Here is a 16271-nt window from a genome sequence, read left to right on the forward strand (position 1 = left end):
ACATGATCGCCTCAAGAGACGCCTCTAGAGCTCCGGACAACTCCCGAGAGCGCCCCATACCATCCCACACCACACCATCACGCGACTAGGATATATCAGCCAGCCAGCCAGCCAGGTCCAGGTCCAGGTCCATTCGTCCGGCCACTCGCCCCAGGCCCTCTTACACCCTAATCCTTGGGCAGGTTTGCTGGACGTACACGTCTGCCGTACTCTTTAGGATGCAGTGCAAGCCTAACCCCAACAGCCACGGCTTCCGAGGAAAAAATAGAAGACGAACCACCACCACCACCACTACTACTACTACCATTACTACTACCATTACTACTACCACTACCTGGCGAAATAAGCGCTTCGTCGATGAGAGGAAAGGACAAGGAGAGAATCTTCAGCGATTTCCATGGGCTCAATTTCCGCACATGCGGCATCACCATCACCATCATCATTGTCATCACCGGTATCCATAGAGGATATACAGCCTTCGTGTCGTAAATGAAAAGAAACAACTAATCGAATGCTTGCTCACCACGACGCATGTCGCAAAGGCGGCATCATGCAAAGGGATGGTCCACCACATTGGTGGTCCGCGGCGCTCTCCTCAGCCGCATATCCGCATGCCGCCAACCCAGCCCAACCCTGGGTGCTTCAAACCACCCACCCATTACACCGCACCACCCAGCTGACCTGGGCATCGCAACACACGTCTATTCAAGCAAACGCCCCACCCTTGCTGTGTGTAGCACATCATCCTCCTAATCCACTGCCACCCCATATACAGCGTGGCTGAGACGCGGCCGTCTGGTGCACGGAGGGCACCACCGCCAGCCAGCCAGCAATCCTCAGGCGCGCTGCGGACTGGGCTGCCGTCATAAGGATGACACCCATGAAAAAGAAAGCCCCAAAGATAAGAAATCCACCAACAAAGAGGGAACCGTCCCGTAATGACATTTATTTCTAGCGATTACAACCGTTGGCAAGCCGCCAAACTTGCCGAAGTCCATCTTTCCAGTGGCCACCGCCAAGGTCATCATCCAGCTCGTCGTGCCGGTCCGCAGCCCAGCCTGGGTGCCATGGTCATGGTCATGGTCATGGTTTCAGCACGATGCCCAGTAAAGAATGAGGGAGGAGGCGCTGGTAGCCGATTGCCGCCCCAAGCAGGTCGCCATCGACGTACCCCTCCTCCTCAGCAAACCCAGCCCGTACGGCAGCTCAAGGTGACAATGGGCTTCCCCCCATACACACACAACCCAGGAGGAGCTCCCCCCCTCCCCCTCCCCCCCCCTCCCCGAGACACACACCCTAGCTACACGACGGGATCCCCCGGGTAGCAGCCAGACACCACCTCGAAACTGCCCGGCGGATCGAAGACCTGCGGGCACTCGCGGCGACGGCAGGGAGGGCAAACAGGTAAAAGGGAGCCAAGTCAGTCGTGGGGACGGGTGCGGTGTACGGGACCCGCCTCCCCCCAAGTCAAGTGCAGAGCCCCTGGCTTCCCCCAACCTATTCCCCACATGCGCCCCCGTGGTTCGGCGGCGCACTCGAGGCAGCGCAGCGGCACGCACACTGCCACCCTAAGACCAGGAACACCGCGGGCCTCCCCCGACCGCCACCCTAGCACCAATACCCCGGAGGCCACCAGACCCACCTCAAGCTCCACTTCGTCCCCCACACGCATCTTCTGCGCCACCACTGCACGCCGCGACCCGGGTAGACCCACGGGCCACGATGCCGCCTGGCGCTGAACCCGGTAGTAGGTACAGTTGCGCTCGGGCGGCTCGTAAGGTGGAGTGAGCAGGTCTAGTACGGCACATGGCGTCTCAGCCGTGAATTCGTGTAGGTTGCCGCCTGGCGGGGCAAAGAGGAGCAGCGGCGGACTTAACAACACCGACTGTTAGAAGCGGCTGACCGCACGATAAGAACAAGGTAGCAAAAAGAGATGAGACCGCACACACAAATGTATGTATGTATGTATGTATGTATGTATGTATGTTAGGAGGGGGGAAAATGTCGTTTCCTGCGCGTATCACGGGATTCTGACATCGGCCGATCGGTGCATTTTCTGTAGTGCCGTGATACAAAAGTAAATAATAATATACACAAAATATAATATCATTATAGATACGCAGACAGTGTTCAGGTGGCGGGACACAGGTGGGTCGCAAAGAGTCCCGCTGTAACCCACGGGCCCGGCAGCCCCCCAGTAGTATTGCTGGGGACGCGGCCGTGGCGGTGGCGGCGGTTGGGGCGCTAGGTCCGGCTCCGCCCGATGTCCTCCCCCCCCAAGCTCTCACAGGACACCATGTGCCATATGGTGCGGTGGATGACTTGCCGCGCAGGGACAGGCTGGGGCAAGGTCGGCAGTACACAGGCTGGGGCTACTTGCACCCCGGCCCACATCACGCTAGGAGGGCGGCCCCCCCCCCGTGCCACCCAATATCACGACGGTCGCCTGACACCTGCGCACCCCCCTCCAACATAACAGCGCCATATGCAGCCAAAGCTCCGACATGCTACTCCGCCACTACCCACCCTTAGCGAAACATGGTGTGCCCTCTACCCCTCCCTTCATCCGCCCAGGTAGTGGACGCCCCCCGCCCCGCACAGCCCCGCCGGCTAGCCCACTGTCCTTGGCTGAAAGCCCCCTGCCCCCTCCTCCTCCCCGTTGTGGAGGTGCCTTTGCTCCCTGCACCAGGCCTAACCCCCGGGTCCACCAGGGCTGAAGCACAGGGACTCCACCGCTGCAACAGAGCTGATCCATCACCTCATGCGACCCCACCTCACCCGGCCTGAAGCAACCCGGCCTGCCGACATGAAGCTGCACAAGACAGTTCAAGATACCCCCACACTGGCAGTATCACTGGCTGCCACCCAGCCCGCACTCCTCCCCTGGACCGCTTGCCTTTCGACACACTACCCCCCCCCCCCCACACACACACACGCACACACACACACCTCAGGCGGCCCCTGCGCGACCCCCACGTCGTGGCACACACCCCCTCCAACTCCCCGCGGCCAGACACGCCGTACCGCCACCGCGTACCTAGCGGCGAAGCTGACGCACCTGACGACGGGAACAGCACCAGCGGCGGGGTCGCGGGCCCTATGACCGCGTCGCATACGAGCCGGGCGCGCGCCGAGCCGGACGTGATGGGCGCCGCCGGCTGCACCACCCAGTCGTATGCGCTCACCCGCAACTGCCCAAACAACAGCCTGAGGGGCGGGGGGAGGAGGAGGCCAGCAGGAGCAGGCAGGTGCGGAGGGCATGAGGGCCGCGGGAGCAGCAGCGGGTCGCACGACCAAGTGAGTGTGTGTGTGTGTGCGGGGGGGGGGAGACGGTGTTCTGTTTCAATACGGAGTCCGGATGTGGGCGTTACTTCATTGGGTGGTTAGCCTGGGAGTTGGTTTGATACGCCACCGACCCACGAGCCGCTCGTTGGAATGTGCACATGTCACAGATTGGCCCCCACCGCCTCCCCCGGGTGCTGCTATGCTCAGGGCGGGTGAGGTGGGGCCGGGGGTAGCCCCCGGCGTCCGGGTAACTGATTGCACCGGGTTGCGCTGCGGCTTGGGTTCGCGCTGTGCCCGTCTTGGTGTGGGGTGTGGTGGTGTGCGGTTTGGTTGCACCAGGGGCTCAAGAGATGCACCCCTCGCTCCCCTCCCTGCCTGTCCCGATCATTACACCCAAGCATCAAGTCAGATGATCGTCTCAACACCTCTCCCCAGGTCAGCTCCGTATGTACGTACATATACTCGTACATACATATATTCGTACATACATATACTCGTACATACATATACTCGTACATACATATACTCGTACATACATATACTCGTACATATATACGTACATACATACGTACCTACCCACCTACCTGGAGAATACTGTCATACCGGGGTGGTTGTGGAGGGGGATGACGGTCCCGGCAGGGAAACAAAAGAGCCCGAACGTGAGGCTGGGGTCCTCGTAGATTCGCATGTACTTGATGCGGCTGCGGGGTGAAGGGATCGAACCAGGTGGGTGCCGGTGGGTGCTGGAGGAAAGAGGGGTGACATCACGTGCAAGCAGCAAAGGTGCAGGCGGCCCCGGTGGCACACACAGTCAGCGCCCCCGGCCTCCGGGCCATTACCGGGTGCGGGGGGGCACCCTCCGGGCTGCGACCGCCAGCGGCCCTGATGCGGCCAGCCGCACCTCCCCCTCCCCCCTCCGCGCTGAGAGAGAGAGAGAGAGGCCCGGTACCCCGCGTGTTCACCTACACAAAACACAACTTCAGACGGGGAATCGCAACCGGGAAAGGTTCTTTCTGCAGCTGTCTGGCGGTGATACGTCCGCGGTACCTCGGGACGCGGCTCCGGTTCCGATACGCCGCTTGAAAGGGCAGTTTGCGAAGGGTTGATGTCCCCACGGGTGTCAAACGGGTGCCCCCTAATAGCTCCCGAAGTCCGCACTGGGCTTCCGCTGGAGGGCCTGGACAGCTCAGCCCAGCTCAGCCCAGCTCAGCTCCAGGCCAAGATCCCGATTCGGGAACGTCTCGCTGGTCCAAGCTGCCCATGCCTTTTTATGCCAACACTGTCCACCGCAGTCTCTCATTCGTTTGGTTTTATGTAGGGGTCCTGCTGGTCACCTGCCACTCCCCAGCAGCCCCCGTCCTCCACCCCCCCACACCACTGAGCTCACGCAGTCGGCCAGGTTCCGCAGCAAGCAGATAGGGGGGAGGGACGGGTTACTGAATCCCAGTAAGAAAGACGTTAAACGAACCCCAACCGCCCCCCTCCGTAGCTCAGGTCCCCCCAAGGCCCCCAAGGCCCGCCCGGCTGCTCACCTGTCCCGCAGGTGCAGTTTGAGCGCCCCCAGGAAGGGGTCCGCAACCATGTCGGAGTCCAGCCCCAGCTCCTCCAAGCGGATGGCGCCTGAGGGTGGTCGTGGAGGTGGTCGTGGAGGCGATGACCGCAGAGGCGGATAGAGAGAGACGGGAGAGACGGGAGAGAACGTTAGCAGAGTTAATAAGCGGCCGGGCGAAGATCTCGTCAAGAAACCCTTCCAGCATTTCCGCGACATGGCCACAACAGGCGGGGGAAAGGAAATAATTAGCTGTTAGGAAGCTGGAAGGCCGTGAGTCACACACACATACACACAGGGCTCTGGTCTACATGTGACATGCCGCCAACGCATGTCCGGTCCCAAACGATGAGCGGTCACATTTTCTCGTGTACTCGTACAGCGACAGCTCACCCATCATGTTTGCCAGCTGTGCCACGGTATCCGGATTGGACTCGTTCACGGTGCCGTGCAGCACAGCGCGCCGCGCGGCAGTGAAAAAGTCCTGCAGCCTCGATCCGCTCGTTTGTTGACTGTTGGCTGTCTGGCTCCCGGCCACTGCACTCTGGGAGTGCATGCTGACATGCTGGCGAAGGGAGCCTCCTGCCGTGTACGTGGTGTTAGTTGCGCCGGAGCACCCTCGCAACCGCAACACTGAGTTCGTCAAACGGAGCGGGAGGGGCTGAGCGAGTGGCAGCATGTGTCCAGTGTGGCTGGATTGTTTATTGGGTTGAAAAAAGCAGCGCAAGGGAGAAACCCGCTCGCTCCTGTAACAAAAGGGGTGCAGCTGGTGGGGCCCCAAGTCAAGTGGCTGCCTGTGGGACCCTAGGAATGTGTCATAAGGATTAAACCATTGTTGGAGAGACGGAACATGTTGAGGAGTCAAGCCCGTAAGGCCGGCTGCTCCGAGACGACTAGCCAAGCCCAATGAACTATTCGTAAAGGTACAATATGATTATGACAGCAACGCCTACCGGTACAGATTACAAGCTTGTGCTGTGGGCGGCATGTTTGGTGTACACAAATGCCGACAGGTGCCTTGTGGGCCTTGCGTGTTAAGAATGTACCATTCCTTGTATTGTTTACCACACTTATACATCGACATAAATATCTGGAAAAATGGCTTCATAGGCTGTTAACTCATCTGTCAAGACTATCTTTGCGTTGTTATACCTCTGGCCGGGAACCTTGCACATAACGCCCGCGCTTTCTCCCAGCTGCTGCCACACATACCTGCATCATGGCCGACCTGACGGCCGAGCTGTCAGTTTTATTGGAGAAATTTACTGCCACTCAAATGGTGCTGGCAGGCAGCGCTATACTATTCCTGGCCCTCATCATAGGGCGCGTACTGTTCAATAATCTTCCGGGCAAGCGCCCGCCCGTATATGAGGGCATTCCGTTTGTTGGTGGTCTGTTGAAGTTTTCACAGGTAGGTCATGGCTTGAACTCGTCGCTAATGGCCGTCGGGTTCTGATCGCCGCGGCCCGCGCGCCATCATGGACGGCGGTCGCAGGGCCCATGGAAGCTGCTGCATGATGGATATGCCAAGTTCGGCGAGGTGTTTACCGTACCTGTGGCGCACAAGCGTGTTACTTTCCTGATCGGCCCGGATGTGTCGCCTCATTTCTTCAAGGCGGGCGACGATGAGATGAGCCAGTCAGAGGTATGCCACCGTTCACACATGAAACGCTCGTGAGATGGATACCCTTAACACACTCAGGGAATTAGTACAGACTTAACAAACACATGCTTTGCTTGCCTTGCGTCAATGTACCGCTCAGGTGTACGACTTCAACGTTCCCACCTTCGGCCCAGGCGTTGTGTTTGATGTCGAGCAGAAAGTCCGGACCGAACAGTTCCGCATGTTCACGGAGGCACTCACTAAGAACCGCCTCAAGGCGTATGTGCCCCAGTTCAACAGGGAAGCCGAGGTAGGAGCTCTTGCTGGGGGACGCGCCTCTGCTCATACACAAGCTTATACACCTCATTGATAGCATCTTATTTGCTAAGACAACAACGTATAAGACAGGGTTTTCCCCACACTTAAGTGCAATTGGTTGGCTTGTTGGGGACTTAGTAACATTACTTCAGCACATACCATCAATGTCTATCGGGTGGGGTTAAGCGGCCGGCAGCTGCTCCTTTAACAGATAGGGAGTGGAAGCCCATGAAAATCTCGCATCCATCGCAGCGAAAGGGGCACGTCCACCGTCCTCCCCGAGACCGATAGCCCAATAGCTTGTCAGCCTACGGGCGTCCTGAGCTCCATGGGCCGCCACCGCAGGAGTACTTTGCCAAGTGGGGTGATGAGGGCGTCATCGATTTCCGTGACGAGTTCAGCAAGCTGATTACACTGACCGCTGCGAGAACTCTGCTCGGTAGGTGCTCGCTCCTTGTCAAGGAAGCGCATGGCCTCCTTGCTTCGCCAGTCCCTGCGCTACCCTTCGATAGGCACGAGTCGTGAGACCCGGAAAGAAAGGATGTGAAGGACGGGACGGGGCTTTCTAACGAGTCTCTAGCGCTGCGCATGACGAGGAACCGCATCCAATAGGATGCATATGCCCTTAAGAAAGGGCTCACAAGCTCATACCAACCACGTCGCCTCCTTCGTAGATGCGGATGACGAAAGCTGGATCCAATGTACGCTGGGTAACTGCTAGGTAGCGTGTGTAGTTGCTAGGCAAGGCGTAACAGGATCGTGCCTTTTTGTCTGTGCGTTGGCTGTGCTGGGGTTTTGCTGTACCCATGTTTTTATGCCGCCGCTGCTGTCTGCTTCCCCCCCCCCTCCGTGCGCCTCCTTGTGCCAGGCCGCGAGGTTCGCGAGCAGCTCTTTGAGCAAGTGGCCGACCTGCTGCATGGCCTGGATGAGGGCATGGTCCCCATCTCTGTGTTCTTCCCCTACCTGCCCATCCCAGTGCACCAGAAGCGCGACAGGTATGGCAGACCGTCTTCGTAGGTCCTGAAAAGGAAAAAACGAGACCGTACACACCGGATAGCGTACTTCTAGCAGGCAAATGGATTGCATGTGAATGTGACGGCCCTAAGGCCCTTCACTGTGTGTCCCCTTGCACGAGGGTACGCCAGCAGCGGGCGAAGATATGCGGGATTATGACTGTTACTCGTTGTATGCGTTGTAGCAAGCGGTGGTAGTGGTGGTGTTGGTAGCCTACCTACGAGGAAACGCCTCTGTCCAGGTGCCGCAAGGAGCTGTCCAAGATCTTTGGCAAGGTTATTCGCCAGCGTCGGGAGTCCGGACACCGCGAGGAGGACGTGCTTCAGCAGTTCGTTGACGCCAGGTGGGTAAGGCGGAGCAGGGCCCCATTGAATGCATGTGATGTCGGGAGTGGTTGAATTCATTGCGGCGTGCTGTGCACCAGCGACGAGAGAAGGCTGCCAAGGGCATTTCATGGTTCCTCCACTCCTCAGTAGTGACATCCGGTACCCTCGGAGTGAATGTGGTGTTGGCGCTGCAATGTTTCATTGCTGGTTGCAGGTACCAGAACGTGAATGGCGGCCGCGCGCTAACGGAGGAGGAGATTACCGGCCTGCTTATCGCGGTGCTGTTCGCCGGCCAGCACACCAGCTCCATCACTACATCATGGACCGGCATCTTCATGGCCGCGAACAAGGTGCGTGGCTTGCTGGTACATGACCAAGCCAAGAGCTGCGTGTTAATCGTGCTGGGAGAAACACACAGCCGCACACCATCAGTAGGAATATCACCGATATGTTATTCATGTTTCCTGCACATTGCCTCTTCAAGGATGTGTGTGCTGATTCCCCCAATCTTTAGGAGAAGGCATGGCTGCCGGCGGTGGAGGAGCAGAAGGCCATTGTGGCCAAGCACGGCACGGACTTGAGCTTCGAAGCGCTCTCCGAGATGGAGGTGCTGCACCGCAACATAACCGAGGCGCTGCGCATGCACCCGCCGCTGCTGCTGGTCATGCGCTACGCTAAGAAGCCCTTCTCCGTCACCACCAGCGACGGGAAGACCTTTGTCGTCCCGAAGGTGAGTGTGGAGCATCCTTGGCAGCTTTGCCATGTGTCGGCTGGCAGTTACAACATTCCATGGTCTCATAACGCCTATTGTGTCAAACCTTTCAGGGCGACGTCGTGGCGGCCTCGCCGAATTTTTCGCACATGCTGCCACAAATCTTCAAGAACCCGAAGGCGTATGACCCGGATCGGTTCGCTCCCCCCCGCGAGGAGCAGAATCGGCCTTACTCGTTCATCGGCTTCGGCGCTGGCCGCCACGCCTGCATTGGTCAGAATTTCGCGTACCTGCAGATTAAGTCGATCTGGTCGGTGCTGCTTCGCAACTTCGAGTTTGAGCTTCTGGATCCGGTCCCAGACGCAGACTATGAGTCAATGGTGATTGGCCCCAAGGCCTGCCGTGTCAAGTACACGCGCCGGAAGCTGCTGTGAACAGCATGCATGGGTTGTTCGAATAGCTGGGTTTCAAGGGTGGCTTCGGATATGCTTTCAGAGCAAGTGGACAGGTGTGGGCCTTCTGCCATGTGTCCTGATGGCAGGTTGTGCTATGGCCACCTCTTAAAAAGGGAGTCTTGGCGCCATCCAGTTGGGGAGCTGGGGTAATGTTTTTGATATTTACAGGCCTGGTGCATCTCGGTCTTAAGATCGTACCTGGTGTACCCTTTCTCAATTGGCTGTGGACGTGCGTTTCGTTGCGCACACTGCTGCGTGCGAATAATTCGTTTTGCATTATTGCAGTGCTGCTGAGTTTTCCTGCCCTAGCCCGAGTTTTTTCTCATCAGACCGAAGGCGTGCTGAAATTGTGTATTGACCCTAATGACCCTAATGACCAGACTTTGACAAGTAGAATGTGGCTATGTTGTCTGGTTGATGGATTAAGACAAGTATCAAGGCAAGCTCCGACGGTGTAGTGGCGCTTTTAAGTGCACTCGCGAGCGCTTGGAAAATGAGTTGTCCCAAGGTAGCACCGGTTTTGCAAGGGCGCAGTTGCCAGTTGCGAGGAAGAATTCGAAAGCCGTAAACGGATCGGCGGTTGTTGGTGAGTAATTTACTAACTTGGAACCCGGGTTCATGCTATTGTGCTGTTTTAGGTACTGGAGGACGTTTGGCAGCCGGTTGTGACGGTCGACCCATTCAGATGCCGGCTGCACGCGTAATATATGTCAGGCCTTGCTAAGGGATTGTGTGACCACATCCTCATCGCGTCAGACGGATTTCGGTCGACTATGAAGCGCATCGTTTGTATTTCGAAAAAAGCTCTTGTATCTTCCCTGCCCTAATGGATATCCCATAGGAAACTATACCACTGTCCTCCAATTTATCGTGCCCACTTACCAGCATAAGCAAGATGTATCGCTTCATGTGGACAGAGGTTCAGGTTGTGGTTGCAGCTGCGGTTGCTGCTGTTGTGGCTGCGGGAGTTGTAACCGCTGGCTGCGAGTGCGTACTGTGGTGCTGAATGCTGAGGTCGTGGATCCAGAAGCCCAGGAGACGGCTAGGTTTTGCCGGTTGGTTCGGGTTGCCAGGCAAAGATGTTTAAAGCGGCAGGGTCCGAGGCATACTTGCCTACGCCATTCCAGGATTTGGAGACAGGGCGATGACGCACAGCTTTGCTTCAATACCTTGTGGGGCGTGCGAAGGTGCTGGGGTCAAGGCGCTGAGGTTGGGATGGGTGGGCAGTGTCGAGCCCCAGGCGGACTATGGTCCTCTGGATGATGTGCGGCTGTCATCTGGTCCTCTGGTGGCTCTGGTCCTCAGAGGTCCACTGTATGGTGTGCGGACTGTCAGGTAAACATTTTCTCACGAGACGTTATACAGAAGAGAGCGGCCAACACTGCGGAGGCGACATTGTCAGACCAGATGCATACGGCCGAACGAGGCCAGCCCTGCACCCGTGGGTGCCACCGAGCCGGGCCTCAGGGGATAAGTTTGTAGTCTAGTCAGCCTCTAGGGAAGCTGGTGATCAAGGCTGGACAAACGCACGAAGGACTTCTGAAAGCAACCAGGGCCAGGACCATACGGTGGGCAGTTTGGGACGAAAGATACAGGCAGTGACTAAAACGAGCACTGGGCAGTGGCAGCGAGGGCCAACGGCACCAAGACTTGCACCTGGCAGGCTGAGGAGCAATGGGGGTTAATAAACGTACTGGCTGAACGTCCTCTCCCAATTCAATCGCACATGCTAACATCCCACCACAAACTGGAATCTGTGGCAGTTGAGCTTTGTGCCCGTGCATGGAGGGCCGTGGTATGCGCACAAGTCGCCGCCACTAGTCAGTTTTTTTCCTTTTCTCCGTGGCTTTTAGGCGTTGTAGTATTGCCCTTGGGCCTTCGGCTCGTATGGGTAGTCTTACAGGTATGGGGTCACGCACCCCCCAACCATGTAACACACACACACTAGTCACGTACCACCAGGCGACACACTTCCACAGCCGCATTGTGCAGTGAAATCCTCGCCCTCCAGGTTCATTGGTGGCTCCACCAAAGCAGTGTACAGATAGAGGGGAAATCGGCAGTGCCCAGGACGTGGATAAACGTATGGCCGTGGCCTGACCTGGGCTTCGCAGTTATCACTGCATTCAAGGCGCCTCGATGGACAGGTTCCACGTCAGCACGCCCAGCAGTGAAAATTCCTGCCGTGAAAAAGGGTTATCGCTTGAGCCACAAGGACCCACGATGATAGCCGTCCGCAATGGCAGGAATGATTAGGCTGGAAGGGCTTGTGATTGGCCTGGACGAAGTTGGAAACGCCAGGGTCTGGATACACCGGCTGTAAGAGCCTGGCTCAGGACTAATAGATATTTCCGAGTAGGGACTCCATTCCTTATTATCATTTCATTGTCGAGGCGAATATCGTACATGCAGTACATAGAACTATCTTAGTCATCTTTGCGGCTATAACCGTACTCAGCAGTACATGGCCACGGGTATGGCTGTAACGATCCTGTACACATACTCGATTCCGTACGCCATCTTGTACACGTCTGCCCGTTCACGGCCAGACCGGTATCGTAACTCTTCTCCCTAAGGTGCGATTCTCTTATGCAGGAATATCTACTATTGTACGGCATCTCATCCGAGCGCCTCAGAGGGACTGCAAGCGACTGTAAGGGAAACCCCCGGTGTTTATCAACACCTTCATAAGTGGACTAGTCGCCTATCCGTCTAAGTGACCAGGTAGGCTCTCACATTGGTGCAAATTGCTAGGAGGTGGGAACTCCCCGGACCGAATCCGGTTACGAACATAGCGCACTCCAGGCACGATGCAGCATACTCCTATCCCAAAGGTGGATGCCCGGGTGGGCGAGAAGTCTACCAGCTGAGTAAATATAAAGGCCTCCATCTCGGACGGAGACTAACGAAAATGTTTCAACAAATTTGTAACTCTACGGGATTCCAAACAACCATAATCCTACGGGATATATCCGGGGGCGCCCGAGGACGTTAGCTCGAGGGGGGAAAGGAATGTAAGAAGGGTTCAGCTCCCTTGGCATCTCCCTGAGTACTCTTTGCCTGGTCTTACACCGGCCGCCGCTGCTGCCATAATGCTACTAATGCGTCATTTGGTAACTGGCAGGCGCCATGCGGCGTGGTGTTCCCTAAAGCTACATAACCACCGTAACCCCAGCAGGGCTTCGTTTCCCGGCGGCTGCGCTCTATGTCTCTCGATGACACGGACATGGAAAATGATGTCGGCTTAGGCACATTGAGCTACGCCATTCGCACGCTGCCATCTTACATGATAACACAGATATCAGTGCAGTGTGCGTACTTGCGGAGGGCTAACTGTAAGTGTTTAAGTATTTAAGTCTGCACGCGTACAGGTGGAGGGCTAGCATTGTATTGTCTCGTCAATGTGGGCTCCGAGGCATTATTAGCTGGGCTGCAACCCGACGTGCCATCGGTATGAATGAACGCCACTTCCTCCAGACATCCTTGCGGTTCATACTTCATAGCGAACCTTTCAAAATCCATGCGATAGCGCATAGGAGCATTTGCATGCAATACCTTCGGCACGTTCAGTGTCCATGCCCAGAGACGTCCCCACATAGCGAAGGTTAAGTGCCACCGGTTCAAATTAAATGTGTGGGGTTGCTCGTGCCCTGGTGCATCAAGGGCAGATTGTCGCCCAAGCCTCAACACGAAACACATCATACCCACTCCCATACCACAAACCACACCTGCCGTGTATTAAAGGTATGTCAAACAAGATTTGTCCAGATGTAAGCCCATGAGTAGGTGGCAGACTTTGGCGACCTGAACGAGGGAAACTAGCTAAGTGAACCATCCAGGTTCCTGTACACGTGTCAGCCCTTCGATGTGAGGTGACAGTGGCAAGGAAATACACGTAAAGTTATCATCAGACCCAGACATAATTCAATAAAATAGAGTCAAAGTTCATGGACTCTTACTGCAGGCTATCCTGTGTGTGCTTTAAAAAATGCCTACTGCCTAAACGCCTTAGGGTACTGTCATAACTTCACTGTTATCATATGCCAACACGAGACAACATCAGAGAGCTCGAAACATCAAATATTGGAAACTGTCCTGTAGTACCATGTACGGATTTATTTGGCGCGTTTTCAGGTGCCAAAGCGCAAAGCGATACTAATGTAATGTTGGAGGATAAGTAAACGATTGGCACATACGAGCGCGCCCATTGTGGCGCTGGTGCTAGTTCTTCTCAGGCTTTGCGCCCAGGAATACTGAGCAACAACTACAGCTAACGTTCAAGAATCACGTATCTATCGGCAGCAAAAGCTGCGGTTTCGATCTGTCGTTCTGAACCTTGCGTCTGAGCGATCTAACCAAGATGGCGCAGCCACCAAGCCCCACCTGGGTGCGTTCTTTCACTTTAGACTCGAATAAAGTCAGCACCTTGGCCATGCGAAGTGTGGCTCCCTGCTGGCCTACCTAGACGACCCCTCTCTTCGGGAGGCGCCGCCCCGCGGACTGAGTCGACCCGGCTCCTACGTGCAGGTTGGCGAACAATTTATCAGCAAGTACTATGACGTTTTGGCGAAGCTGCCCAAGCATCTGCACCGGTTCTACAAGGAGAACAGTACCCTCAGTGTCGCAGATGTGCAGGCCGATGGGCACGCTGTTGTTGGGACTGCAAGCGGCACCCTGGAGGTGCGTTTTCCTGTGAAATAGTGTCATAGATTATAACATGTATCGCTAAGGTTTTTTGTATCGCAGGATATCCAAGAGAAGGTGATGAGCACCATTGCGAACGCGGTGGTTGCGAGCGACATGTCCCTGGATGCCCAGTTCTCGCAGGGAAACGGGGTTTTGTTGCAGGTGTCGGGAACCATGAATCTGCAGGTACGCGGTCCGGTGGGCAGAGCTTTTCTGACCGCGGGAATCTGACTTTGAATCCTGTTTTCTGGGCGGCGTGCAGGGTGTGGACAGGAAATTTGTCCAGGTCTTCTTTTTGGCGACTCAGGAAAAGGGCTACTACGTCCTGAACGACATGCTGCGTATCTTTCCTCCGGAGCCCGCGCGTGACATTCGTCCCGTGGAGAACGGTTTCGTCGTTCCCTCTGCCATCCCAGCGCATGCGTATAGCCTCGCGCCACCACAGGTGCGAGAAGAGATTGTTGTCCGTAATCTGGGCCCCTGGTTTGCGGGCCTGTGGCTGACGGTTCTGTTCCTATGCCCGTGCAGCTCACGGGGCAGCTGCAACCACGGGTCGACCTAGCTGCAGGCACGCCTGCAGTGGTTGCAACCCCACCTGCCGTGGCTGTGGAGCCCCTACCTGCGGACGCTGAAAGCTTGGTGCCGGAAATTCCCGCTGCTACACCAGCCACTGCAACAGTGCTGGCAACGACTCCGTTGCCAGTGCCGGTGCCAGCTCCCGCTCCGGTTCCTGCAGCAACGGCGCCAGCGGGCCCCCCGGCGGCACCGGCCTCTCCTCCGCTAGCGTTGCCAGCAGCAACGGCTCAGCCGGTGCCCCCGGTGCCCATGATACCGAAACAGGCGGCCCCACAGCAAGGAGCACCGGCTGCTGCCCCGGGTACTTCTGTTCCGGCACCCTCACCCAACCTGAGCTGGGCTGAACGTGCCAAGTTGGCATCGTCCGCACTGTCGGCACCAGCCTCGGCCTCTAAGCCAGTCACGCCTGCCAAGGTCCCCGCTCAGGCAACGCCAGTGCCGGCCCCCGAAGCGCCTCCAGGGGAGGGGACGGTGTTGCCGCCGGCGACCCAGGCAGTTACTGAAAGCGATGCTGATGCGCCGGCTGAGGCCCAGAGTGATGTAGACCTGGATAACCGGGCCCCAATTGTGCTGGAGCCGGTGCCAGCAGGTGCAGGCGACAACCCGGGTTTCGGCGTTTACGTGCAGGGCATCCCTCAGACGGGTGACTTGCAGAAGCTTCTGAGCGATGAGTTTTCGCAGTTTGGATCCTTTGGCTCCGGTGGTGTCAACGTCGTCCGCTCGCCACGCTTTGGGATGGTCGCGTACATTTTCTACCTGGAAGAGAAGTCGCGTAACGCTGCGCGGGAGGCCAGCGGGAAGCTCAGGCTGCCAGACAGCGATAAACCGGTTAAGATCCTGGGCGTGCTGCCGGAGTTCGAGCGGGGCTTCGCGCCACGAGGTGGCAGCCGCGGCGAGCGGGGCCGTGGCAGCGGCATGGGCGGTGGCTACCGTGGCGGCCGTGGTAAGTTGAAAGACGAAGGACGGTATTGATTGGTGCAAAATGGGCGCTAGCGTGCGTCACATGCGTATGTTCCATGGCCAAGTTGCAGATTGGAGTAATGAAACTGCGTAACCGCCAACTATAGCGGATTTGGCTGTTGCAACGCATAATACAACAACACAGTAGTGTGATAGTAGGCTTCAAACATATCGACATACCTTTCTTTACATGGCCAGTAGTCTATATGCTATAGCACATAAATGTCGTGTCCGTGCAGGGGGCTACGACGGCAGCCGGGGACGCGGCGGTCGCGGTGAGGGTGCCAGGGGCGACCGGCCGCTCAGTGGCCGGGGAGGGCGTGGTGGTGACCGCGGTGGGCGAGGTGGCGGTGCTGGGCGTGGCCCGCGCGATTTGAGCAGCGGACCGGCAGTTCAAAAGCAGGCAACTGTTTAGTCGCCGAAGTAGGAGGCATGCAAATGGGGCTTGGGGGTAATGGTCAATGTCTGCCTAGATTGCAGGAGGGGACAGAAGGGTACAGCGACATCTATTTCGTATGCACTGTCCTGATGATGCGTCCTGCTGAGTATATTTGTCTGCTTTCATTTTGGAAGCACGAAGGGATCCATGTTAGACATGCAGATTCAACCTCTGGTAAAGCTTGAGCATCATTCGTAATTAGGGATGGTGTGTGTTCCCCGAGTGCGGTCGCAGGATTTATACGTGCAGCCAGGCGGGACGGGTGCTGGACTCGTGGAATAGTGACTAGCTGCTTCGTGTGATGGTTGTAGAGCTTAGCTGGATAATGGGTATGGGTGGTAGTTGGTC

General features: G+C 56.9%; 3 protein-coding genes across 3 annotated transcripts; 2 read left to right on the forward strand and 1 right to left on the reverse strand.

Moving 5' to 3' along the window:
- Positions 1-1300: 1300 nt before the first annotated feature.
- Positions 1301-5390, reverse strand: VOLCADRAFT_86577 (uncharacterized protein; the record flags this gene model as incomplete). Its single annotated transcript, XM_002946488.1, has 7 exons — positions 1301-1366; positions 1643-1842; positions 3059-3207; positions 3547-3583; positions 3889-3986; positions 4818-4905; positions 5228-5390. 7 exons carry the CDS (start codon positions 5388-5390, stop codon positions 1301-1303), a joined length of 801 nt encoding a protein of 266 aa, XP_002946534.1.
- Positions 5391-5952: 562 nt separating this feature from the next.
- VOLCADRAFT_72667 (sterol 14 desaturase) lies at positions 5953-10073 on the forward strand. The gene is made up of 9 exons (XM_002946323.1): positions 5953-6245; positions 6330-6479; positions 6598-6747; positions 7101-7194; positions 7624-7750; positions 8011-8112; positions 8310-8445; positions 8613-8825; positions 8921-10073. Exons 1-9 carry the CDS (start codon positions 6054-6056, stop codon positions 9239-9241), a joined length of 1485 nt encoding a protein of 494 aa, XP_002946369.1. The 5' UTR covers positions 5953-6053; the 3' UTR covers positions 9242-10073.
- A 3361-nt stretch (positions 10074-13434) lies between these two features.
- On the forward strand, positions 13435-15899 carry VOLCADRAFT_102958 (uncharacterized protein; the record flags this gene model as incomplete). The annotated part of the gene is made up of 6 exons (XM_002946324.1): positions 13435-13649; positions 13790-13942; positions 14009-14134; positions 14211-14393; positions 14477-15467; positions 15724-15899. The coding sequence occupies exons 1-6, from the start codon at positions 13623-13625 to the stop codon at positions 15897-15899; spliced, it is 1656 nt and encodes a 551-aa protein (XP_002946370.1). The 5' UTR covers positions 13435-13622.
- Positions 15900-16271: the final 372 nt, after the last annotated feature.

This window comes from Volvox carteri (genome assembly GCF_000143455.1).
Source record: "Volvox carteri f. nagariensis unplaced genomic scaffold VOLCAscaffold_3, whole genome shotgun sequence".
NCBI lineage: Eukaryota > Viridiplantae > Chlorophyta > Chlorophyceae > Chlamydomonadales > Volvocaceae > Volvox > Volvox carteri.